General features: G+C 47.9%; 2 protein-coding genes across 3 annotated transcripts in view; one reads left to right on the forward strand and one right to left on the reverse strand.

Moving 5' to 3' along the window:
* Positions 1-6,520, reverse strand: part of WWP2 (WW domain containing E3 ubiquitin protein ligase 2) — a 181,387-nt gene extending 174,867 nt beyond the window's left edge. Inside the window, exon 1 of one of the 2 annotated variants that reach the window (XM_030924577.1) lies at positions 6,413-6,520. The gene's annotated coding sequence lies outside the window, so the exon portion shown is untranslated. The remainder of the gene's footprint in view (positions 1-6,412) is intronic. The other variant, XM_030924578.1, reaches the window with a different exon arrangement.
* Positions 6,521-9,926: 3,406 nt separating this feature from the next.
* On the forward strand, positions 9,927-22,977 carry NOB1 (NIN1 (RPN12) binding protein 1 homolog). The gene is made up of 9 exons (XM_010355425.1): positions 9,927-10,041; positions 10,163-10,295; positions 12,785-12,915; positions 15,443-15,514; positions 15,730-15,855; positions 15,950-16,150; positions 16,737-16,834; positions 19,884-20,028; positions 22,246-22,977. Exons 1-9 carry the CDS (start codon positions 9,979-9,981, stop codon positions 22,513-22,515), a joined length of 1,239 nt encoding a protein of 412 aa, XP_010353727.1. The 5' UTR covers positions 9,927-9,978; the 3' UTR covers positions 22,516-22,977.
* The last annotated feature ends 3,319 nt before the right edge of the window (positions 22,978-26,296 follow it).

A 26,296-nucleotide genomic window follows, 5' to 3' on the forward strand; every position in this document is an offset into this window, starting at 1 on the left:
ATGTCTTGGTACTTGTTATTTTTTATTTATTTAATTATTTTTGCAATGGGGTGACTTGAGGAAGAGGACGGGTCCTAGGTCAGAACTGCCATGTCTTGGTACTTGTTATTTTTTATTTATTTAATTATTTTTGCAATGGGGTGACTTGAGGAAGAGGACGGGCCCTAGGTCAGAACTGCCATGTCTTGGTACTTGTTATTTTTTATTTATTTAATTATTTTTGAGATGGAGTTTCACTCTTGTTGCCCAGGCTGGAGGGCAGTGATGCAATCTCGGCTTACTGCAACCTCTGCCTCCTGGGTTCAAGCGATTCTCCTGCCTCAGGCTCCCAAGTAGCTGGGATTACAGGTGTCTGCCACCACGCCTAGCTAATTTTTTGTATTTTTAGTAGAGACAGGGTTTCACCATGTTGACCAGGCTGGTCTCAAACTCCTGACTTCAGGTGATCCACCCACCTCAGCCTCCCAAAGTACTGGGACTACAGGCATGAGCCACCATGCCCGGCTGGTATTTTCCTAACAATTATTATTAGTAGTAATGATTTAAATCACTGAATATTTGCTATAAACTGCAGTGGGGTGAAAAACAGGGAACTGCAACCTCCTAAAAAGATTTTGGTTAGAATCTAACCTGTCACATCATCCAGGGGGAAACATCATCCCTTTTGTTCCCATCTCTCAGAAATTCCAGAGCCCTAGCCAGGTATGGTGGCTCACACCAGTAATCCCAAACACTTTGGGAGGCTGAGGCAGGAGGATCACTTGAGCCCAGGAGGTCAAGACCAGTCTGAGAAACATAGTGGGACCCCATCTCTACAAAAAATTTAAAAATGAGCTAGGTGTGGTGGCACATACCTCCAGTCTCAGCTACTTGGAAGGCTAAGATGGGAGGATCACTTGAGCTCAAAAGGTTGAGGCTGCAGTGGGCCATGATCATGCCACTGTACTTCAGCCTAGGTGACAGAATGAGACCTTGTCTCAAAAACAAAACAAAACAAAACAAACAAAAAAAAGAAATTTCAGGGTCCATAATGTGCAGTCCTAATAAGATAATAACAAAGAGGAAGGGGCCCCAGGTGGGGGAAAACCATCGACAGTTGTTCTGAGAAATGATTAATCACAAACAGCCCTCAGACACATTGATCCCCACATAGTCCCCTCCAGCACGACCCTGTAAAACTTCCCTCCATCCCCTGCCTCTTTGCAGACAGTCCCTTCTCTGCTGTGCTGCCCATTGCTTTCCTGCAACATGTTTTCATACTTTAATAAATCTGCCTTTCTTTACCTGATAAATTCCCTTTCTGCCTGTGACACGTAATAGTCCTAAGGGACTCAAAGTCGCTCAAAAGCAACTCACTGATTTGATTCCAACGGGAGTTTATGTTCATATAACCATTCCGCCCATCTTACTAATGATAAGTGGTAGAAGGATCAGATCTGGACTCTGAAGACCAAGATTCAAATGGCTATCTCTTTCATTTCTTAGCTACCTGACCTCGTGAGGGTCACTTCACCTCAACAAGGTTAAATGTATAAAATGGTGGGATGCCTGACAACATGCATTCAATACATGTTTGAAAAAACCAATACATATTTTAAACATAAAAAGCCCATGATCCATCCATCCTGGAGGCCTCTAAACTGGATGCTAACCCGGGAAGCCAGACTAATTACAGAAATTGGCACTCAAATTGATTTCAGGGGTGCTACAAAGATGCACAGTTGGAAGAGTAGCCTCCTTAAGAAAAAAGAAACCCATTAGCTTGTGGTTTTCAAAAAGATTTAAAAAAAAAAAAAACACTATTCCAGCACTTTGGGAGGCCGAGGCAGGCAGATCACTTGAGGTCAGGATTTTGAGGCTAGCCTGGCCAACCTGGTGAAACCCCATCTCTACTAAATACAAAAATTAGTTGGACACAGTGGTAGATGCCTGTGATCCCAGCTACTCAGGAGGCTGAGGCAGGAGAATCACTTGAACCTGGGAGGCGAAAGTTGCAGTGATCCAAGATCGTACCACTGCACTCCAGCCTGGGCAACAGAACAAGACTCCAAAAATAATAAAATAAAAAAATAGAGGATCTCTAGAAAAGCCTCTCTCTGAAAGTGATGGCTGAGTAAAGATCTGAGGAGGTGAGGGAAGGAAGGGGACGTGTGGCTGAATGAGGGCAAACGGGTCCAGGCAGAGTTCAAAGCCCCAAAGAAGGAGTACCCCTGGCAGGTTTTGGGACCAGTCAGGAGGCCAGTGTGGCTGGAGGGGATTGAGTGAACAGGAGTGGAGAGAGGAGGTCGGGGTGGTGGTGGGTGTGGGAGGAGAGATCAGGTCATGGAAGGCTTGCAGGCCATTATAGGGTATTGGTTTTCACTCCAGTTAAGCTGGGACAATTGGAGGGTTTGAGTTGGGCAGTGGAGTGGACAGGATCCATCCTGCCTTTTAACAGACTTGCCCTGGGTCCTGTGTGGAGAAAGTGAAGGCCAGCCAGGGTGGAAGAGGGAGACAAGTTAGGAGGCTGTTGCCATCATCCAGGGGAAAGATGCATCCAGGGTGTACTCTGAAGTACAGCCAGTAGGCTTTGTGGACGAGCTGAGTTCGATGTGGGGTGTGAGACGAAGAGACGAGTCAAGGGTGACTCCAAGGTCTTTGGCTTGAACAACTGGAGGAATGGAGTTGTCATTAATTCATATGGGGAAGGCTATATGAGGGGCAGGGTTGGGGCTCAATTTTGTTGATGTTGATTATAAAATGCCTGATAGGAATCCACGTGAAGATATCGTGGGCAATTGGATCTAGAAGTCTGGAGACAGGCCCAGGCTAGACATACAAATATGGAAGCTGTTAGCATGTGGATAGTATTTAGAGTTCAGAGACTGGGCCAGGTGCAATGGTTCACGCCTGTAATCTCAGCACTTTGGGAGGCCAAGCAGGAGGATGGCTTGAGGCCAAGTGTTGAAGACCAGCCTAGGCAACAGTGAGACCCTCTCCCCTCCACTCCCCATCTCTACAAAAGCAAGACGGAGTCTCGCTTTGTCACCCAGTCTGGAGTGCAGTGGCGCGATCTTGGTTTACTGCAACCTCCACCTCCCGAGTTCAAGCAATTCTTGTGCCTCAGCCTCCCGAGTAGCTGGAATTACAGGCATGTGCCATCAAGCCCAGCTAATTTTTGTATTTTGGGTAGGGATGGGGTTTCACCATGTTGGTGAGGCTGGTCTTGAAATCCTGACCTCAAGTGATTCGCCCGCCTCAGCCTCCAAAAGTGCTGGGATGACAGACATGAGCCACCGCACCTGGCCAGGATCCTATGTAAACTGCAACCTACATCCCTCTTCCCTGCTTTATTACAACGTAATACATATTCTACTTAGTTATCAATGTGGCCTTCTCTAATCAAATTGAAGATCCACCAGGGTGGGGATCCTTGCCTTTCTTGTACTGCTATATTCCTGGCATTCAGAACAGGTTTGTCCAATAGAAATAAGATGGGAGCCACAAGTGCAAGCCACATTTATAATTTTTTATTTTTCTAGGAAACACATTTTAAAAACAAAAAAGTGCTGGTGTCAAGTCAAGGTTAAGTGGGGGGAAAAAAGACAAAAAGGTGAAACTTTTTTTCTTTTTCTTTTTTTGAGATAGGGTCTCACTCTGTCACCTAGGCTAGAGTACAGTGAGTGGCACAAGATCACAACTCACTGCAGCCTCCACCTCCCCAGGCTTGGGTGATCCTCCCACCTCAGCCAGGCGGGCACCACTGCACCTGGCTAATTTTTGTATTTTTTGTAGAGACAGGGTTTCGCCATGTTGCCCAGGCTGGTCCCAAGTTCCTGGGCTCAATAAATCCATCCACCTCGGCCTCCCAAAGTGCTGGAATTATAGGCATGAGCCACCATGTCCAACCATTTATAATTATGTTGTATTTAACCCAATAAATCCAAAATGTTACATGTTTACACATATTATATGATCATTTACTACAACATAAAAAGTATCAGTGAGACATTTTACTTTTTCTTCATGCTAAGTCTTCAAAATCCAGAATGTATTTTATGCCACAGCATAGCTGCAGTGCTCAACAGCCCCATGTGGCTAGTGTACACCATACTGGACTGTACAACAATGCTTAGCAAAGACAGAGGGGGTACTTATAAATATTCATTGAAAGAAAGAATGTTTTCCCAGGAAGAGGAAGCTATGGTAGAGTACAGCGTTTTCTAAACTTCATTTACTCACATTCTACATTCACAACTTTTTCTGTGTGATTTTTTTCCTTAAAATGTCACACTTTTTATTCCTGAAAAATTATGTAAAACTTTCAGTTGGGCATGGTGGCTTACGTCTGTAATTGCAACACTTTGAGAGGCCGAGGTGGGAGGATTGCTTGAGCCCAGGAGTTTGAAAACAGCCTGGGCAACATAGCAAAACCCCTGTCTCTACAAAAATTAGCCAGGCGAGGTGGCACCCACCTGTTGTCCCAGCTGTTTGGGAGGCTGACATGGGAGGATCACCCAAGCCCAGGCAGGTCAAGGTTACAGTGAGCCGTGATATTGCCACTGCACTCCAGCCTGGGCAACAGAGTGAGACCCTGTCTCAAAATAAAATAAAAATAAATTTTTCTATTGTGTCAATAAATGAAAAAGAATGGGTCTAAAGATTAAGGGCCTGGGCTTGAGTGCCTACGCATTTACTAGCTCTGGAATCTAAAGTAAGGACTTCACTAAGCCTCAGTCTCTTCATCTGTGATACAGGGACAATACTGACCACCCCAATTTCACAGGGAAGGTTAAGTGAGATGTTGGTATATGCTCTTTGCAAATGCGAAAGTAATCATGAAGTGAAAGAGACTGAGAAGCCAATCCAAGTCTTTCTCTCGAGCCTATTTTCATATGGACCAGTAACACAGATAATCACAAGCTTGTCTGACAAGAGAAAGAGTAGAAGACTTGGGTTCAAACCACTTATCACCACTTATGCCAGTGTGACTTTTAGAAATGCATTTATTCGCCAAATATTTATCAAGTGCCCACAACATACCAGGCATTAGGCTAGGAGCCAAAGAAAATATGAAACCTGCCCTTGAAGGATCTGCAATCTAGCAGGAAGAAAAGAGGCCAGCAAACAAGAAACAGCAATAAATTGTTTTTAAAAATCAAATCGTCTCTCTTAAGTCTGTTTGTTCCCTGTGAAATGAGAATAACACCTTCCCAACCTCACTCATAGAAGCTGCTACAAAAACTAATTTCTAAATGTTTGTCAAATAACTCCAAAAACTTGAACTCATAATACATTAGGAAAGTACTTTTTCCTACTTGTAACCCAAAACGATGCTGGCTGCTGTGAATGTCCAGTTTGAACATTCGTTCCAGTTACACTGCACTCATGAAACTCCCTTCGCTTCTGCAAATTTTAGTAAACATAAGAAACAGGAGGATGAACAGGCTTTAACACAAGTATTCAATCTCAAAATCATGATCCAGGTCACAGTTCTAAGGAACATAACACAGACCTCTCAGTCACCCTACCTAGTTACAGTTCATCAAGATAAGCAGTCACACGCTAAGGGAAACTGAATAATTTAAACGGAAGAAAGAGGAAAAGTCATAAAGCAGTCTAGGTAGACACTCCTCTGTCCAAGATTTCAGCAGTCACTATGTTGCTGAGGTAACGCTGGGCTAGGTCAACAGTGTAAGCTAAAAGCCATGTTATAGGCAGAGCAAAGTGCCCACACTTCTTTTTTTAATTTATTTTCTTTTTTTGTTTTTTAAAGCCTCGATGATGGCCCGTTCAGGGAAAATCTCAAATAAAAATGAGCTGAAGGGCTAGGCTCCCAAGAAGTGGAAATCCTACCCACGCAGGACTAAGTGGGCGCGAGGAAAGCAAGCGACCAAGATTCTGTGATCCCTCCTGAAGTTTAAAAACTGAATGGGACCGTCATCAAAGTCTCGGCAACAATCATTTCCAAAGAATAAGGAAGGGAGAGACTCTCAGAGGGGGTCCAGGCAGCATCTTCTTCCCTCTGGTTCCACACCATAAACCCATTCTCAGGTACCCACTACCAGCTCAGTTTCAAGTCGCCCCTTCCCCGGTCCCGATCCCTCCACAAAGATCGCTCCTCTCCATGCCTGGGCACCTAAGCTCCTCTCCCCTTCCGGGAGGATTCGCTCCAGTTGCACCCTTGGCTGCCGGGGCGCCCATCTGGGAGCAGCCCCCGCGCGGGCCGCGGCGCGCCCACCCCGCTCGGGCGGGAGCCGGGACACCCCTCCTCGGAGGCCGGAACCGCCGCGCCAGGCCCCTCCCACAGGAAGCCGCCGCCCCCCGGCGCCCGGGCCGCACCGCCCCCGGCCCACCCCGCGCCGCCCGCCGCCCCCGGCCCGCCCCGCGCAGGCAGCCAGCCCGCCGCGCCCCCCGCGCCGGCGCTCGCTACCTGCCGTGGCCACAGAAGCGGCGCCCAACTCCTCTCCTACTTCCGCCTTCCACCGCCCGCACTCGGGCCGGGTCACGTGACCGCGCGCGGTCACCTGACCCGGAAGAGGCTGGCCAGGCTCGCAGGTGCGGGCAACCTAGGCCTGGCCCGGGCACTTCTGGCCTCGAGGAGGCATTTTTAGCGTCTTTGCATTTGAAAGTGGAAGGGCTTTCTGCTCGCCGGATGCTCCCGGGCAATCAAATAAATTGAGGACTCACTGAGTGCCATTTACTCTGCCCATCAACCTTATGGAGGCAGGGACAGGTACTAGCCCCATTTTACAGGTGAAACGAGACCTTCAGTCTATTAAGTCAACAAACACTTAATTGAGCTCTTTAGTAGGGTTGCCAGATAAAGTACAGGACACCGACTTAAATTTGAATTTCAGATAAACAGCAGTGTAATATGTATGTCCCAAGTACAGAATGGGATATATTTATACTAAAAAAGTATTTGTTGATTATCTGAAGATCAAATTGAATTGAGTATCTGTATTTCTATTTCCTGGCAACCTTATGCCTATTATATGCAGGCACTGCTCTAACATCCAGGATCACAAACATCTCAGCCTTGTGACATAAAAGTACAAAAGCTTAAAATCTCCTGCTTGGATCCATAAAACCCCCCTCCACACTAATCCAATCTCATTCCCTTAATCTACAGGGCACAGAGAACTTAACGAATTACAATTCAGGTAAGTAGGTAGGTAGGTAGGTAGGTAGATGGATGATAGGCATTTTTGTTTTGTTTGGTTTTTGAGATGGAGTCTCGCTCTTTTCGCCAAGGCTGGAGTGCAGTGGTGCTATCTCAGCTGACTGCAACCTCCACCTTCCCGGTTCATGGGATTCTCCTGCCTCATCCTCCCCAGTAGCTGGGATTACAGGCATGTACCACCATGCCTGGATAACTTTCGCATTTTTCAAAGAGACAGGGTTTCCCCCATGTTAACCAGTCTGGTCTTGAACTCCTGACTTCAAATGATCTGCCCGCCTTGGCCTCCCAAAGTGCTGGGATTACAGGCATGAACCACCATGCCTGGCAGAGAAATTTTTTTTTTAAGAGATGGGTCTGGATAGGTTGCTTCGGCTGGGCTCGAACTCCCAGCTTGAAGCAATCTTCTTGCTTCAGCCTCCCGAGTAGCTGAGACTACAGGTGAATGTCCCTATGCCTGCCCAATAACTATTTATTTATTTATTTATTTATTTATTTATTTGAGACAGACTTTCACTCTTGTAGCCCAGGTAGGAGTGCAGTGGCTTGATTTCAGCTCACTGCAACCTCTGCCTCCCAGGTTCAAGCAATTCTCCTGCCTCAGCCTCCCAAGTAGCTGGGACTACAGGCACCCACCACCACGCCTGGCTAATTTTTGTATTTTTAGTAGAGATGGGGTTTCACCATGTTGGCCAGGTTGGTCTCAAACTCCTAACCTCAGGTGATCCACCCACCTTGGCCTCCCAAAGTGCTCAGATTACAGGCATGAGCCAATGCACCCAGCCTTCAAGAACATTTTAAATCGACATTCTTGACTGATGTTCTGGACAAGTTGAATGAAGGCTCAGTTTAATCACCATTGATTAAAATTAATACTAATGACATAATTAGCCTCAAAGACTTGTACTAAGTACTAATTATTCTGTTATTTTTGGGTCTTCGAATTTGGATGGATTAAATGCATATAAATTAAATTGACTGGTGGGACGTGGAGGCTCACGCCTGTAATGCCAGCACTTTGGGAGGCAGAGGCAGGTGGATTACCTGAGGTGAGGAGTTCGAAACCCACCTGGCCAACCTGGTGAAACCCCATCTCTACAAAAACCACAAAAAAAAAAAAATCGCCAGGCATGGTGGCCAGTGTGGGTAATCCCAGGTACTCTGGAAACTGAGGCAGGAGAATCGCTTAAACCCGGGAGGCGGAGGTTGCAATGAGCCGAGATTGCACCATTGCACTTCAGCCTGGGCGACAGTAAATAAATAAATAAATAGGTTGGACGCTTAGTCTCTACTTTTTCTAGTACCACTCCAAATCCAAGAGATTAACTTTCAAGGAGATACAGTCCTGTCTTTGTACATTAACCCTGTATTAGTCTCATTTATGAAACTGCTATAACTAAAACTTCTCTAGTTCCATTGATGGCAATTTTATTAATTCTGTTCTAGATAAATTAGAGACTATTTCCTTGACTTACTTCCATTTGTTGGTTTTGGTTTGTTTTCTTCTTTCATATTTCATCTTTTATCTTTGTTGCTTTTTTTAAACAACCCTGCAGAAAAGATTTAGTAGCATCTGAGTAAGTGTTCTCCAAAGGGGAGAAGGGACAGGCAAAGAGCACGCACTGTACATTAAGAGTAAAAGCTGGCAGGGCGTAGTGCTGGCACCTGTAATCTCAGCACTTTGAGAGGCCAACGCGGGTGGATCAGACTGTCAGGGGCTCGAGATCAGACTGGGCAACATGGTCAAACCCCATCTCTACAAAAAAGACAAATATTAGCCGGGCATGGTGGCGCAGGCCTGTAGTTCCAGCTCACGGGAAGCCTGAGGCTTGAGAATCGCATGAACCTGGGAGGCGGAGGTTGCAGTGAGCCAAGATTGCGCACTGGACTCCAGCCTGGATGACAGGGTGAGACTCTGTCCCCAAAAAACAAAATTGATATGATAAACTAGAAAATGAGAAGTAGCCTCCAGCCATACTCTGTTAGGGCAGGTAGCACAGGCACGTTCTAGATGATGAAGAGACTGAGTGGTGAGGAAGGTTGAACCAGGAACAGTGGCTCACGCCTGTAATCCCAGCACTTTGGGAGGCCGAGGCGGGCAGATCACGAGATCAGGAGATGGACACCATCCTGGCTAATACAGTGAAACCCCGTCTCTACTAAAAATACAAAAAAAGCTGGGCGTGGTGTCGGGAGGCCAAGGCAAGAGAATGTTGTGAACCTGGGAAGCGGAGCTTGCAGTGAGCAGAGATGGCGCCACTGCACTCCAACCTGGGCAACAGAGCAAGACTCTGTCTCAAAAAATAAAACAAAAAATAAAACAGTGCCTATCTCATAGGGGTGCTGTGATAACGAAATTAGGTAATCTGTATTGATTTTTAACCATAGGAATATATACAGGTTTTACATTTATTTATTTATTGAAGAGATGAGGGTCTCGCTATGTTGCCCAGGCTGGTCTCACATTCCTGGGCTCAGGCGATCCTTTCGCCTCAGCCTTCTTAATAGCTGGGACTCTAGGCGCGCACCACTACACCTGGCAGGTTTTATCTTCAAAGGTAAAGAAGGCGCTAAGCTCTAGATGCTGAAGCGGATTTCCCAGGTGTCCCCCAACGTTTGACCCCGCCCACACCTCGCTGTGTGTGCGGGCGGCGTCGCTGCGCATGCGCGCGGGTAGAGCCGGGAGGTGCTGGCGCGGCCGCCAGGAGGCGCAGCCAAGTCGCGGCTGCTCTTTCTGGTTCCCAGAGGCCCAGACTTGGACAGAGGAGCCGGCGCAAGCTCCGTGCGCATGTGCGCTCCCTGCTCACGCAGCCAACATGGCTCCAGTGGAGCACGTTGTGGCGGACGCTGGGGCTTTCCTGCGGGATGCGGCTCTGCAGGTACAGGGAGCTCCCTCTGGGACAAGAAAGATCTGGGCTGACCGCCCCTCTGGGAGTGCGTGGAGTCGGGCGGAGCGTTGCTTGGTGCGGGCGGGTCTGAGCTGGGCCGTTCTGTCCGTAGGACATCGGGAAGAACATTTACACCATCCGGGAAGTGGTCACCGAGATTCGGGACAAGGCCACACGCAGGCGGCTCGCTGTCCTGCCCTACGAGCTGCGGTTCAAGGAACCCTTACCGGAATACGTGCGGCTGGGTGAGTGCCTCTGCCCCAGCGTTGATGCGAAGCTGGGGTCCCGGGCGCACATGGCACCCACCTGGGTGCGTGTTGGGGTCTAGCTGCCTTATCAGAGCAGTAGATTTAGAGCCAGCACTTCCTAGGAGATAGTGGTAGGAGAGAGGCTTCCTGGGTCTGGAGTCAGCCAGTAACTAGCTGTATGCCCTCGAGCATAGCATTCAAATTTGGGCCTCGTTTACCTCATCCGCAAAATGGGAATAATAATTGTATCTGTCTCCAAGGTTGCTGTGAGCATGAACTGAGGAATATGGCAGTCAGCACAGTGTTAAACACTTTGCAGACACGCAATAAATTTATTTGGATTTAAAATAAGAGCTTGGATCTCTTGCTACTACTCTTGTACATTTCTTTTCAGTAGATTAGGCTGATGACTGGATATAAAGATCTGCACCTGACAGAGCTTTAAAAAGGGAATACTTTTAAGGCATTGTATTAAATGTGAAAGAAAATTAAACTGGGCGCGGCGGCTTACGGCCTGTAATCCCAGCACTTTGGGAGGCGGAGGCGGACGGATCACCTGAGGTCAGGAGTTCGAGACCAGCCTGACCAACATGGGGAAACCCCCATGTCTACTAGAAATACAAAATTAGTTGGGCGTGGTGGCGTGCTCCTGTAATCCCAGCTACTCGGGAGGCTGAGGCAGGAGAATTGCTTGAACCCGGAGGTGGAGGTTGCAGTGAGCCGAGATCGCGCCACTGCACTCCAGCCTGGGCGACAGAGTGAGACTCTGTCTCAAAAAAAATAAAAAATAAAGAAAAGTAAACAATTGTCTCTTGGCTTAGGAGTCAGCATTGTTTTCTTGTTGAGAATCAAGGTGATACCCAAGAAAGGCCCCTAAGTGGTTGGAAGTGTTTTAGAGGTTAGAGGCTGATAGTGGAGATGATGTTACCTCCTCTGTGATTTCTACGATTTTCTCCACCAACTTAGTAGCTCTGTGATCTTTGCCAACTTACTAAATCTTTCCGAGGAAATACTAATAGTACTTCTGAAGATTGTCAAAGGATGAAATGAATTAACACGTAAAGCTTTTAATGCAGTGCCTAGTGCCCAGTAAGTGGACAGTAAATTGTAGTTGCTGCTAATGTCTGTTTTTTAGGAAATAAGAGCAGTATATCTAGTGTTCCTTGTACCAGTGTAGTAGGAGACATCTCTCTGTTAATTTCAGGAATTTTTTTTTTCCCCCAAGATGGGGTCTTGCTCTATCGCCCAGGCTGGAGTGCAGTGGCGCGATCTCGGCTCATGCAAACTCTGCCTCCCGGGTTCATGCCATTCTGCCTCAGCCTCCCGAGTAGCTGGGACTACAGGCGCCCGCCACCATGCCCAGCTAATTTTTTTTGTATTTTTAGTAGAGACAGGGTTTCACCGTCTCGGCCACTATTTGGCCAGGATGGTGTCATCTGCTGACCTCGTGATCCACCCACCTCGGCCTTCCAAAGTAGGAAATTTTAAATGTTTATTATGGATGACTCTGGAGAATAACAGCAGTCAAACAGCTGACATTTATTATGCATTAAGCACATGCTTTTTGTTTCCTCATAGACTACTACAATTACAAGTTGAGCATCCTGGATCTGAAATCCAGAATGCTCCTAAATCTGAAACTTTTTTTTTTTTTTTGAGATGGAGTCTGGCTGTGTTGCCCAGGCTGGAGTGCAGTGGCACGATCTTGGCTCACTGCAGCCTCCACCTCCCGGGTTCCAGCAATTCTCCTGCCTCGGCCTCCTGAGTAGCTGGGATTACAGGCATGTGCCACCATGCCTGGCTAATTTTTGTATTTTGAGGAGAGAAGGGATTTCACCATGTTGGCCAGGTGGGTCTCGAACTCCTGACCTCAAGTGATCTACCCACCTCAGCTGCCCATGGTGAGGCATGAGCCACCACATCCCAACTTTCTGGAGTCTCACTCTGTCACCCAGGCTGGAGTGCAGTGGTGTGATCTTGATTCACTGCAACCTCTGCCTCCCGGGTTCAAACGATTCTCCTGCTCAGCCTCCCGACTAGCTGGGATTACAAGCCCCTGCTACCACACCTGGATAATTTTTGTATGTTTAGTAGACAGGTTTCACCATGTTGGCCAGGCTGGTCTCCTGACCTCAAGTGATCTGCCCACCTCAGCCTCCCAAAGTGTTGGGATTACAGGTGTGAGCCACCACACCCTGCCCCAGCCAACTTTCTGCTCCTTCCTCTGCATTTGATAAGGGTGTTACAGTAAACCTAACTGGCATGAGTCTTGGTGGTGGTGAATACAAATTTCTCAACTGCGTGTAGGGAAAGGTCAGAAAATGGATGAAAGTGTTAAGATTTTTCATGACACAATGATCCTTTATAAATTGTTTTGGTACTTCCATTGTTTTGATCTGTTCTAAATCATTTTGATACTTCCACTGGTTATCCAAGGTCATATGGCTTTTTGCCTCTAACTGAAGATGGAAATCTGTTGTTTACAGTGACTGAGTTTTCAAAGAAAACAGGAGACTACCCCAGCCTGTCTGCCACGGACATCCAAGTGCTTGCACTCACATACCAGTTGGAAGCAGAGTTTGTTGGAGTGTCTCACCTAAAACAGGAACCACAGAAGGTAAATCAAGAGGATGGGTTTTTAGAAGCTTTGTATTGTGGGAACGATCAGATACACAAAAGTAGAAGGACTAGTGTAATGGACCCAGGGTCCGCATCATCCCCCTCCAGTTATCTCATGGCTAGTCTGTATTCATCTACACTGATCCACAGCCCTGAGTACTTTTTTTTTTTTTTTTGAGATGGAGTCTCACTCTGTCGCCCAGGCTGGAGTGTAACGGCATGATCTCAGCTCACTGCAACTTCCACCTCCAGCGATTCTCTTGCCTCAGTCTCCTGAGTAGTTGGTGGGATTACAGGTGCCCACCACCAGGCCCTGCTAACTTTTGTATTTTTAGTAGGGACGGGGTTTCGCCATGTTGGTCAGGCTGGTCTCGAACTCCTGACCTTAGGTGATGCGCCCACCTCGGCCTCCCAAAGTGCTGGGTTTATAGGCATGAGCCAGCATGCCCAGCCTCAGCCCTGAGTATTTTAAACTCAGACATTGTGTAGTATTTCACTGATAGTTATTTCTTGGTATGTTGCTAAAGATCAAGACTCTCAACAACTTTAAAGCCATCATTACACCTACACAAAATTAATAGTAATGCCTGTTATCAAATATCCAGTCAGCGTTCACATTCCTCAGTTATTCTGTAAATGTTTAGAGTTTGAGGTTCATACATTACAATTGGCAAATGTGTTTCAGTCCCTCTTTTTTCCCCCTTGATCCAGGGTCTACCTGTGTTGCCCAGGCTGGTCTCAGAACTCCTAGGCTCAAGTGATCCTTCCACCTCAGCCTCCTGATTAGTCTCTTTTGATCTGTAGGTTTTGGGGAAAGGTTGTTTAAATTTGGAAAATGCAAAAAGAATAAAAATCTATATATCTGTATATAATAATTTTTTAAAAAACAGAATTCTTTCTGGCCAGGTGCTATGGCTTATGCCTATAATCCCAGGGCTTTGGGAGGCCAAGGCAGGAGCATCACTTGAGCCCAGGCATTTGAGACAGCCTGGGCAACCCCATCTCTACAAAAAAAAAAAAACTCTCCAGGCATGGTGGTATGCACCTTTAGTCCCAGCTACTTGAGAGGCTGAGGCAGGAGGATCACCTGGGCACAGGAGATTGAGGCTGCAGTGAGTTGTGATCACACCACTGCACTCCAGCCTGGGTGACAGTGAGACCCTGTCTCAAAAAAAGAGAGTTTTCTGGAGGTAAAAAAGAAGGAACACTAAATACGTGCAAGTGTTTTTTCAAACCTTTGCTTCCTTCAAAATTCTGACTCCTATTGTGCTTTTAGAGACCCGAGTATGGCTAGGTTGAAGAGACTGATAAATTTGTGCCTGTGCCCACTGTCTATTTCTAAGCCAGAGGATTTTAGAAGCCAAAAAGTTTAACCTAATAATAGTCCATTTTCAATAGTGTTGACAAACAATTGCTTAATCTTCTCTGCCTAAAGTCACCAAAACTATGGTGGACTCATATTTTTGCACTAGTTGAAACTACCTTCAATTTTTTTTTTAAGAGAGATGGGGTCTCACTGTGTTGCCTAAGCTGATCTCAAACTCCTGGGCTCAAGCCATCACCCCACCTTGGCCTCCCAAAATGCTGAGATTACAGGAATGAACTACCACACTTGTTTTTTGTTTGTTTTTTAATGAGACAGGATCCTGCTATCACCTAGGCTAGAGTACAGTGGCGCTGATCACAGCTCACTGCAGCATCAGAATCCTGAGCACAAGCAATCCTCCCTCAGCCTCCCAAGTAGCTGGAACTATAGGTGTACACCACCATGCCTGGCTAATTTTAAAATTTGTTTATAGAGATAGGGTGTCACTTTTGTCCAGGCTGGTCTCAAACTCCTGGCCCAAAACAATCCTCCTACCTCAGCCACTGCACCCAGCTATTTTTTTACTTTTATTCTCTGATTTTTTTAAACATTGGATGTCAGCCAGGCACGGTGGCTCATGTGTATAATCCCAGCGCTTTGGGAAGCTGAGATGGGCAGATCACTTGAGGCTGGGAGTTTGAGACCAGCCTGGCCAACATGGCAAAACCCCATCTCTACTAAAAAATACAAAAATCAGTGGGGCATGGTGGCACACGCCTGTAATCCCAGCTACTTGGGAGGCTGAGGCATGAGAATCGCTTGAACCTGGGAGTCGGAGGTTTCAGTGAGCCAAGATTGTGCCATTGCCTTCCAGACTGGGCGATAGAGCAAGACCCTATCTCAAAAAAAAAAAAAAAAAGATATCTTTTTTTTTTTTTTTTTTTTAAAGACAGAGTCTCACTCTTGTAGCCCAGGCTGGAGTGCAGTGGTGTGATCTTGGCTCACTGCATTCACCCGGCTAATTTTTTGTATTTTTAGTAGAGACAGGGTTTCGCCATGTTGGCCAAGCTGCTCTCCAATTCCTGACCTCAGGTGATCCACCCACCTTGGCCTCCCGAAGTGCTGGGATTACAGGCGTGAGCCACCACACCCGGCCAGAAAAAAAACTGGGTATCTTTAATTTTGATAACAAGAGGTAAAATATGTTGTTTTTTTAAAGGTTAAAGTGAGCTCATCGATTCAGCACCCAGAAACACCTCTGCACATTTCTGGTTTCCATCTGCCCTCCAAGGTAATTTCTTAGACAAGCTAGGCTCTTCATGCTCTTTTCTGAAACGTCACATTTCTGTAAGTTATGTGTTCATAGTGAACTAAATTTACGTGGACCCATAACATCGTTTGTCCAGCCCTGTGTGATCTGACTTGTATGTCATATGTGATTTCATCTGTAACCTGAAAGGCTACAGATGAATTTTCAGGTTTTAAAATTGTTTCTTTTAATTTCAGCCTAAACCCCCACAAGAAACAGAGAAAGGACACCAAGCTTGTGAGCCTGAGAACCTGGAATTTAGTTCCTTCATGTTCTGGAGAAACCCTCTGCCCAGCATCGATCATGAACTGCAGGAGCTGCTGGTGAGGCCTTGACTTTTGGTTTTCGGATGACAGCTCAGCGTCTCCCCCACTGCTCCTGTGGGCTGGGAGTTTGAAAGGTCTGTTGATGTTTCAGATTGACAGAAGTGAGGATGTTCCAAGTGAGGAGGAGGAGGAGGAAGAAAACGGGTCTGAAGACAGAAAAGATGACAGCGATGATGATGGGGGTGGCTGGATAACCCCCAATAACATCAAGCAGATCCAGCAGGAGCTGGAGCAATGTGACGTCCCCAAGGACGTGCGGGTTGGCTGCGTGACCACAGACTTCGCCATGCAGGTGGGTAGGGTGGGCCTGAGCCCACGTGTCACACACGTCATCGGCAGTGGTCCTACCGAGGTATACAGATGTACACGGAGCTGGTGCTGTGCAGCACTTGTTTTCCTGGTTCTGGAAACCACCTGTGCCCTTGGTGATTTTTAGTTTTGCTTAGAGGCTAGACAGTCGTGATATGATGACAACATTTGTATAGTACATTAAATGTTTAATGTTTACTCTTATTTTTTTTTTCAGTATATATAATGTCATGTGGTCAGCAGATTCTTAAGACAGGGAGAGAGGGTTTTCAGCCAGCAATGAGTATATTTGGCCCAGACAAAATAAAATGTCTGTTGAGAGAGCTTGCTAATGACAGGTCATGGAAAATGACAAACACAGGCTCCAGGACAGTGTGAGAAAGACACCTGGGTCTTCATCCTTGTTTACACATCTTGAGAGGCCTCCCCAGGCTGAGTTTCCTTCACAAAAGCCAAGGAATATGGGCAACGCAGGGTTTGTGAAGTTCCCTTAACTGTGATTACAAAATTAATGTGAAAAGAAAATTGATGACAAGAAAATTGAGTTCTTCTTTAACTTGTGCTTGTAGAATGTTCTGCTGCAGATGGGGTTGCATGTGCTAGCGGTGAACGGCATGCTGATTCGCGAGGCCCGGAGCTACATCTTGCGCTGCCATGGCTGTTTCAAGTACGTAGCTGGTGACCTGGCCCTGGTGCCCTCTGTGGAACACACGGAGTTTCTTTTTTTGTTTTGAGACACAGTCTCGCTCTGTCGCCCAGGCTGGAGTGCAGTCGCGCAATGTCAGCTCACTGCAACCTCTGCCTTCTGGGTTCAAGTGATTCTCCTGCCTCAGCCTCTCAAGTAGCTGGAGCTAGAGGCACATACCACTGCACCCGGCTAATTTAATTTCTGTATGTTTTTAGTAGAGGTGGGGTTTCACCGTGTTGGTCAGGCTGGTCTCAAATTCCTGACCTTAAATGATCCATCCACCTCAGCCTCCCAAAGTGCTGGGATTACAGGTGTGAACCACCATGCCCAGCCCACTCCTCCTGTTTCTTCTACAGACTTATTGAAAGAGAGCCCTGCGTTAATGTATGTTTCTTCCACCTCGTCATTCTTCTGGGGCCTGGGTTCTGTCTCCACCTGGGCACTGAGAACTTGGGGACAGAGGTTGCCAGGGACCTCCCACCTTATCTCAGTGGCATGAGGTTAGGGACATGGGTTCTGGAACAGTAAGCCTCGTTCTTTAGCGGTACATACTGAAACGCTTGTCCTTGGAATGTCTGGGATTTGCTTTGACATAATCCACAAGTAGAAGGAGTGGGTGGGGGTGGAGATGAAATAAGATTGGCCGTGAATTGATAGTTTTTGAAGCTGGGCGGTGATGGATACTTGGGGGTTTATTGTGTTTTGTCTGCTTTATACATGAGAGATTTTCTATTTACAAAAAGAAGAGGACATGGGTTCAAATCCAGATTCTGTGTCCTGCTGCCGGTGTGATTTTGCAGAAGCTGATTCACTTCTTTATGCTTCAGATTCTTCTCTTTGAGATGAGGTCTCACTATGTTGCCCAGGCTGGTCTTTAGCTCCTGGCCTCAAGCAATCCCCTTATCTTGTCCTACTAAAGTAGTGGGATTACAGGCGTGAGCCATCCAGCTCTCAGATTCTTTTTTTTTTTTTTCTTTTTTGAGATAGTGTCCCTCTTGTTGCCCAGCCTAGAGTGCAATGGCGCCATCTCGGCTCACTGCAATCTCCGCCTCCCAGGTTCAAGCGATTCTCCTGCCTCAGCCTCTGAGTAGCCGGGACTACAGGCACCTGCCACCATGCCTGGCTAATTTTTTGTATTTTTAGTAGAGGCGGGTTTCACCGTGGTATGATCTCTTGACCTCTGGTCCGCCCGCCTCGGCCTCCCACAATGCTGGGATTACAGGCGTGAGCCACCGCGCCCGGCTTCGTATTTTTGTTTGTTTTGGTTTTTTCTGAGACAGTCTCACTCTGTTGCCTGGAGTACAGTGGCACAGTATAGGCTCACTGCAATCTCTGCCCCCTGGGTTCAAGTTATCCTCCTGCCCCAGCCTCCTAAGTAGCTGGGACTATAGGCACCCACCACCACATCTGGCTAACTTTTTGTATTTTTAGTAGTGACAGGGTTTCACTATGTTGGCTAGGTTGATCTGAAATGCCTGAGCTCAAGTGATCTGCCTGCCTCAGCCTCGCAAAGAACTGGGATTGCAGGCATGAGCCACCACACCCGGCCCTATCAGATTCTTAATAAGATTGAGAAGGTGGTTGTGAGGACCTAGGAAGACAGTCGTGTCAAGGACTCTGTGGTATCCGGTACATAAGCAGCAGTGCCTATCGGGTGAACTGTTAGTTTCTTGACCACTGACCTCTCGTTGCTTTTCTGACTCTTGAGTTGGCTCCTGTGGTGAGGGCTGGTGTTCTGTAGGAGGCCTCTGGGACCCTGGAGACCACCTGGTTGGCGTGGAAGAGCCTCTGCCACAGACTTGCTGGTGGAATGTGGCCTGGGGACCTACTCTAGGGTGGCATCTGCCACTCCGCAGGCTCAGGCTGGGTCTGGGGGCATCATGTAGATCCATCTGGTGGTGCCCTTGTAGAAGCCCATGAGGAACTTTCTGAATCATCAAAGGTGCCTCTCTGGGTCCCCAGCTGTTCCACTGTGTGAAGCCTCATTCCCTGAAGCCGTGAGCATAACCCAGCACTCAGGCTTGGGGCCCAGCCCTGCCAGCCAGTGTGGCTCTGCCGCTCCTCAGAGTGGCCCGCACCTTCCTCTGAAGCTTCATGTCATTTTGCTGTTTCAGGCTCATGACAGTAAAGCTCCTGGCTTCATAAAATTCCATTTTTTCCAACGTCCTTTGTTACAGAAGCACTTAATTCACCAGATTAACACTCAATTCTTAGAAACACTTGGAATGTTCTTCATTCTTGTCAGATTAGCCCCGTGACTGCACAGTTTGCTGTACAAAATAATTAGGTCCCAACACTTGTTACGAGGTGCTTAGTTCACTCACCAGAGACTTCGGGTAAGGCATTTGGCTTCTCCAGCTATTCCACCCAGCTCTTGTGTCTTGACCATTGGGAACTGATGGAGAACGCCAGAAGAACAGGGACCAGGGCTGCTGCTTTGCCGCTGACAGCAGCAACTTCCTCCCGTCCAGGGTCCACTGTCCTCAGCGCCTGGGCTTCGTTCAGCCACGGCAGTGTGTTTCCTGTCTCATTAATAGGCTCTGCCGCCTCCAGAGCTGCTGGTGTGACGAGGTACCCCTCGAGAAAGTGCCGTGATGTGAAGGGCATTGATTCTGGAGCCAGACTGCCTGGGTTTATCTGCCATGGACCAGCTGGGTGACCTTGAGCAAGCTGCCTTGCCTCAGTTTCCCCATCTGTAAAATGGAGATGGTGCCATCCTCCCAGGACTAGTGATGTGAACCCTACAGAACAGAGCCTGGTGGTGTGTAGGAAGGGTTCGGGATTCACCTAACTGCATCCTGCTCGCTTGCACACTTCCTTACCCGCCCCTCCTGTGGTTTATCTATCCCTCAAAGGGACGCGGCGGCCCTTTTCTGACAGCTTCAGTGGCCTTCATGTTTGTGACATGTGTGGTGTGGTTCAGCCCTTCCCTGTTTCTTCTACTGAGGCCCGGGATCCACCTTGTACTCAAGGGAGGCGTTTGCTGCCTGTGGCTTTGACGCAGATCGTCTCCTTTTGTGTCTCCCAGGACAACGTCTGACATGAGCCGAGTGTTCTGTTCTCACTGTGGGAACAAGACCCTGAAGAAAGTGTCCGTGACCATCGGTGATGACGGCGCCCTGCACATGCACTTCTCCCGCAACCCCAAGGTGCTGAATCCCCGCGGCCTCCGGGTGAGTGGCGCCTCTCCCAGTCCCCTCCCCACGCCAGAGTCGAAAAGAACAGAAAGGACAAAAGAAAACAGTCTGGTCATTTGTGCATGATCAGGGATTGAAAGCCTGTGACCTAGGGACCGAGACGGAACAGGGAGAACGCACACATGGCCATCTCATGAGAAGCGACCGGCCGTTCGGGCAGTAGCTGTGAAAGGCTGCAGTAGTGGCTCACGAAGGGGAAGCTCATTTGGAGTAAGGCAGAGGTTAGATTTGTGCAGGACTTGAAGGATGGGCAGGGTCTCGGGACGTCCATGGTGCAGAGAGCAACGGGTGTGGAAAGCACAGCACAGAAGAGAGGGCCTGATGGGGTACATGCGCAGCAGCTGCCAACACAGAGAACCGGGAGGGAAGGATTGGAGGACGAACGAGCGAAATGAGCGGCACTGGCCTCTCCCAGCAGTAAAACAGCCCCGCGTGCATGAAAACCTTGCAATTTTCAAATAATTTTCAACTTACAGAAAAGTTGTAAAGACAGTGTAAACAATTCCTGGGGGTTTTTTGTTGAGGCAGGACCTCCCTCTGTCACCCAGGCTGGAGTGCAGTGACACCATCTTGGCTCACTGAAACTCCACCTCCTGGGTTCAAGCGATTCTCCTGCCTCAGCCTCCCAAGTAGCTGGGATTACAGGCATGTGCCACCATGCCCGGCTAATTTTTGTATTTTTAGTAGAGACGGTTTTGCCATGTTGGCCAGGCTGGTCGCCAACTCTTGACCTCCGGTGATTTGCCCACCTCAGCCTCCCAAAGTGCTGGGATTACAGGCGTCAGGCACTGCAGTCGGCCAACAATTCCTGTTTACCCATCACCTGGATTTCCCAGGGTTAATCATGTACCCACATCCGCTTTCTCTTTATACATGTACATATTTTTTTCCTGAACCATTTGAGAGTAAATTGTGCACATAATGCCCCTTTGCCTTGAAACAAGGACTTTATCTAAATCAAGAAATCAGTATTGCTGCGATACCACTGTGTAATCTGCAAACCCAAATCCAGATTTTGCCAGTTGTTCTACAAACTTCCTGACAAAAGATTTTTTGGGTGCAGAATCCAGTCTAGAGTGACACTGCATTTTGTCGTCTTTTTTCGTCTGGGGTCCTTTCTCAGTCTTTTGTCTTAGATGACCCTGACACTTTCGAAAACTCTGAGCCCGTTCCTTTGTAGAACGTCCCTCCCCTTGGGTGTGTCTGGTATTTCCTCGGGACTGGATTAGATTGGGGCTGTGCAGTTTTGGCAGGAACACCCCAGAAGTGATCCTGCTGTGTCCTTCTCAGGACTTCATTTCAGTGGGTAAATAATTAGTTGTATAATTTACTGGTGATACTAACTTTGATTACTTGGTTCAGTGGCTTCTGCTACCTTCATCCCTTGTCAAGTTATTTATCATACTTAATTTGTAGAAAGAGACTGAGACTATGTATATATTATTTCTTGTTGAAGTTAAGTTGCCTGAAACAGTTATTATAGTGATTGCCAAATGGTGATTTTCTGTCATTCCTTATGTGTTTATGACCTGGTATTCTACTGTAAAGAGGAACTTTCCATTTATTCCCATGTATTGATTTCTATGAGTGTGGGCTTGTGGATTTGTGCTCTAGTCTACAGGTTGTGATCTGTCACTGTCATTTTGAGCCTCGCATTGTGCCAGCGTGTGGCCAGTAGGAGCCTGTGTTCTTTTGACAGATCCCAGGTACTCTTTCAACACAACTTTCTGGCATAACAAGAAGTTCCCGGACTCTCAGCCGTCTACCTGCGTGTGCCCCAGAATCTGCCATTTCTCTCAGGAGCTCTGGTTTTTTATGCAGGAGGGTTTTTAGAAGTAAAGATCTGGAGACTGGGTGTGTCTGTTGTCCTGGGGTATCATTGCGTCTTGGCGCCAATGGACAGAGCTAGGAAATATATACACATGTGTATAAATACACACTGGAATGTTTTGTATTTCTATTTCTGTATTGTCTTTAGCTGAAGGTATGTAGTCAAAATACCATGCTCGGTCTTTCATGTGTGAATTGAGGTGGGAATCAAGTGGGAGGCGGCGGCATGTCACACACAGCACATGGTAGGCAGTCAGTTACCACCCGCTGTCATCTGCTCGCACCAGGATCCGCAAGGTCGGCTGCACCTTGTGTGACTGTGGCTCCCCTTCTTCTAATGGCCCTTCCTTGTCTTATTTCCAGTACTCGCTTCCCACTCCCAAAGGGGGCAAATATGCCGTCAACCCCCACCTCACCGAGGATCAGCGCTTCCCTCAGCTGCGACTCTCCCGGAAGGCCAGGCAGAAAACCAACGTGTTCGCCCCTGACTACATCGCCGGGGTGTCGCCCTTTGTGGAGAACGACATCTCCAGCCGCTCAGCTACCCTGCAGGTCCGGGACAGCACCTTGGGAGCTGGGCGGAGACGCTTAAATCCCAACGCTTCCAGAAAGAAGTTTGTGAAGAAAAGGTGAAGTGCGATTTCCCACAGGCAAACTGGATGGGTGTTCTGGCCACTGTGGAGTTCCGGTGTCCCATTTCCCCAGCCGTGTCATCTCCAGGACCACCCGATGGAAATAACAGGTGGGCTTCACGGTGCAGCTCTGCCCAGCCATGCCCGGCTGGGTCTGCAGGGCACTGGGCTGTCCCATGGCCTGTGAACATCTGGAGCACCTGGCTGCCTGCCAAGGAAAGGGAATTGGATAAAAACAAAGAACAGTGCCCTGGAGCCAATCTTCAAGAAAGGAATTTCCAAAGGATAGTATTTTTCTGGTAAACGCGGCTGCAAGCTCCTGTGCATTTTTATTCAATAGGCCAGATGTTTGCTGCTTAGGTCATCTCAAGGCTGACGCTTGAGCTGTGTGCCCAGAGATCATGCGTTTAGATTTATCTTTTTGCCAGAAAATACAAGGTTATAATAAAACTAAGAACTACCATTTCTTTCTTTTCATTGAACCTCCTTGTTTTGAGAATGGTTCCCATTAGTCTGGAAAGGGCAATGGGGTGAGCTCCCTGGCGGCCTTTCACCCGGATTCCCTACAGTTCTGCCTCATCTTTTTCTGTACACACAGTCACAAAGTATGAGTCATCTAGGAAAAGGATATTCTTTTACATAACCACGGTAGAGTTAGCAAATTCAAGAACTATCACGTTGGTACATTACTATTATGTAACATGACAGCACTGGTAATCACCCCGTATCAGTTCTTTCTTCAGCTGCCTACTGTTCCATTGCAAAGAGCTATGAAACAAACTGTGTTAACTACTTACTCTGCATTAGCCCATTTAATCCATAGAACGTTAGTACAGGGTATGGCTGCTGTTACTTCAAGCAGTCCTGAGCTACAAGAGGTAAGTGACGCAGCCTGTGAGTGGCTAGACCAAGATGACAACTCAGTCCATCTGTGCTTTTTTTTTTTGCGACAGTCTCATTCTGTCGCCAGGCTGGAGTACTATGGCTCAGTCTCAGCTCACTGCAGTCTCCGCCTCCCTGGCTCAAGAGATTCTCCTGTCTCAGCCTCCCAAGTAGCTGGGATTACAGGCAAGCGCCACTGTGCCTAATTTTTTCTTCTTCTTTTTTCTTTCTAGTAGAGACGAGGTTTCACCATGTTGCCCAGGCTGGTCTTAAACTCCTGACCTCGGGTGATCCCCCCACCTCAGCCTCCCAAAATGCTGGGATTATAGGTATGAGCCACCGCACCTGACCCCATCTGTGCTTTTAAGCAACAAATATACCAGTGGAGATGGCAGGAAGGAGGGTGAACACTGTGCCTGCTTTCTGTCCCCATCTTTGTGAAACTCCTCTTGGGAGGATTGATGGGTTGACGCCCACCTGGAGCACAGGGTGCCGGAGGAGAGGTGAATAGTGGTTAGAACCCGGGTGACTCCGATGTGCCCTTTCCATTTCTCCACATACTCTGTTCTGTCAGACAGAGAGAAGGTTAGCAGGCCGAGCACGGTGACTCATGCCTATAACTCCAGCATTTTGGGAAGCCGAGGCAGGATCGCTTGAGCCCAGGACATAGAGAACAGCCTAGGTCAAAAGAATGTCTACAGAGAACACAAGAGGGTAAGGCTTTTAGCTTAATTGCACCCCTGTTTCTCACCGCCATCTTGGAATTCCTTCCCTTTCTCCTCAGTCCCACCCATTTCATTCTGTATTTAGTAGCCATAAGACTACTAAGTAAGACTGGCCAGGATTTGGCCAACAGTTCATACGTAATAATTTTTTTTCTTTTTGAGACTCACCCAGGCTAGAGTGCAGTGGTGCGATCTCAGCTCACTGCAGCCTACGCCTCCCGGGTTCAAGTGATTCTCCTGCCTCAGCGTCCCAAGTAGCTGGGACTATAGGCGTGTGCTACCACGCCCAGCGATTTTTTTTTTGGTAGATGGGGTTTTGCCATGTTGGCCAGGCTGTTCTCAAATGCCTGACTTTAGGTGATCTGCCTGCCTTGGCCTCACAAAGTGCTGGGATTACAGGCGTGAGCTACCACGCCAGGCCTCACGTCGTTTTAGAAAGTGTTGGACCAGGCACGGTGGCTCACACCTGTAATCCCGGCACTTTGGGAGGCCAAGGTGGGTGGATTACCTGAGGTCAGGGGTTCAAGATTAGCCTGAGCAACATGGAGGAACCCCTTCTCTACTAAAAACACACAATTAGCCGGGCGTGGTGGTGAGTGCCTGTAATCCCAGCTACTTGGGAGGCTGAGGCAGAAGAATCGCTTGAACCCGGAAGGCGAAGACTGTGGTGAGCCGAGATCGTGCCGTTGAACTCCAGCCTGGGCAATAAGAATGAGACTCCATCTCAAAAACAAAAAGTCATGGACTGGGTGCTGTAGTTCACGCCTACAATCCCAACACTTTGGGAGGCCAAAGTGGGAGGATCCCTCAAGTCCAGGAACTTGAGACCAACTTGGGCAACATAGTGAGACCCCCATCTCTACAAAATATGCAAAAATTAACAGGTATGGTGATACACACCTGTAGTCCCAGCTACTTGGGAGGCTGAGGTGGGAGAATTGCTTAAGCCCAAGAGGGTGAGGTTGCAATGAGTTGAGATCACGCCCCTGCACTCCAGCCTGGGTGACAGAGAGAGACCGTGTCTCAAAAGAAGAAAAACTGACTGCCTGGACGCAGTGGTTCAGACCAGTAATCCCAACATTTTGAGAGGCTGAGGCGGGCAGATCACTTGAGCTCAGGAGTCCAATACCAGCCTGGCCAACATAGTGAAACCCCACAAACAAAAATGAGTGAAACAAATTAGTTGCACATGGTACTGCCTGTCGTCCCAGTTACTTGGGAGGCTGAGGTAGGAGGATCACTTGGGCTCAGAAGGAGGAGGGGGTTGCAGCTGAGATCCTGCCACCAAACTCCAGCCTGGGTGACAGAGCAAGACTCTGTCTCAAAAAAAAAAAGTCATGGCACAGTGGCTTACTCTTGTAATCCCAGCACTTTGGGAGGCCAAGGTGGGTGGCTCACTTGTCAGGAGTTTGAGACCAGCCTGGCTAACATGGCGAAACCCCATCTCTACTAAAAATACAAAAAAAGAAGGCCAGGCATGATGGCGCACGCCTGTAGTCCTAGCTACACGGTTGGCCAACATGGTGAAACCCCGTCTCTACTAAAAATACAAAAATTAGCTGGGTGTGGTGGCGGGCACCTGTAATCCCAGCTACTCGGGAGGCTGAGGCAGGAGAATCACTTGAACCTGGGAGGTGGAAGTTGCAGTGAGCTGAGATAGTGCCACTGCACTCTAGCCTGGGTGACAGCAAGACTGTCATTCATAGATAGATAGATGGAGATAAGAATAATCAAACAACCAGGCCGCGCATGGTGCCTCACGCCTGTAATCTCAGCACTTTAGGAGGCCAAGGCCGGTGGATCAGTTGAGGTCAGTTCAAAACCAGCCTGGCCAACATACGCTGAAATCCTGTCTCTACTAAAAATACAAAAATTAGCCAGGCCTGGTGGTATGTGCCTGTAATCTCAGCTACTCAGGAGGCCAAGACAGGAGAATCGCTTGAACCCGGGAGGCAGAGGTTGCAGTAAGCCAAGATGGTGCCACTGCACTCCAGCCTGGGCAAAAGAGCAAGACTCTGTCTCAAAAATAAATAAATAAAAATTTTTAAAAAAGAATGACCAGCTGGGCATGGTGGCTCCCACCTGTAATGTGAGCTACTTGGGAAGCTGAAGTGAAAGGATGGTGTGAGCCCTGGAGTTCGAGGCTGCAGTGAGCTATGATTGCACCACTGCACT

The sequence above is a fragment of the Rhinopithecus roxellana genome, chromosome 20 (genome assembly GCF_007565055.1).
Source record: "Rhinopithecus roxellana isolate Shanxi Qingling chromosome 20, ASM756505v1, whole genome shotgun sequence".
Lineage (NCBI taxonomy): Eukaryota > Metazoa > Chordata > Mammalia > Primates > Cercopithecidae > Rhinopithecus > Rhinopithecus roxellana.

Bases quoted from the DNA above. Each gene is read 5' to 3' on its own strand.
- NOB1 (XM_010355425.1), top strand. From the start codon at position 9,979: ATGGCTCCAGTGGAGCACGTTGTGGCGGACGCTGGGGCTTTCCTGCGG. The intron at 15,515-15,729 runs GTAATTTCTTAG...TTTTAATTTCAG, and splicing joins GTTTCCATCTGCCCTCCAAG to CCTAAACCCCCACAAGAAAC. The intron at 16,151-16,736 runs GTGGGTAGGGTG...TTGTGCTTGTAG, and splicing joins CCACAGACTTCGCCATGCAG to AATGTTCTGCTGCAGATGGG.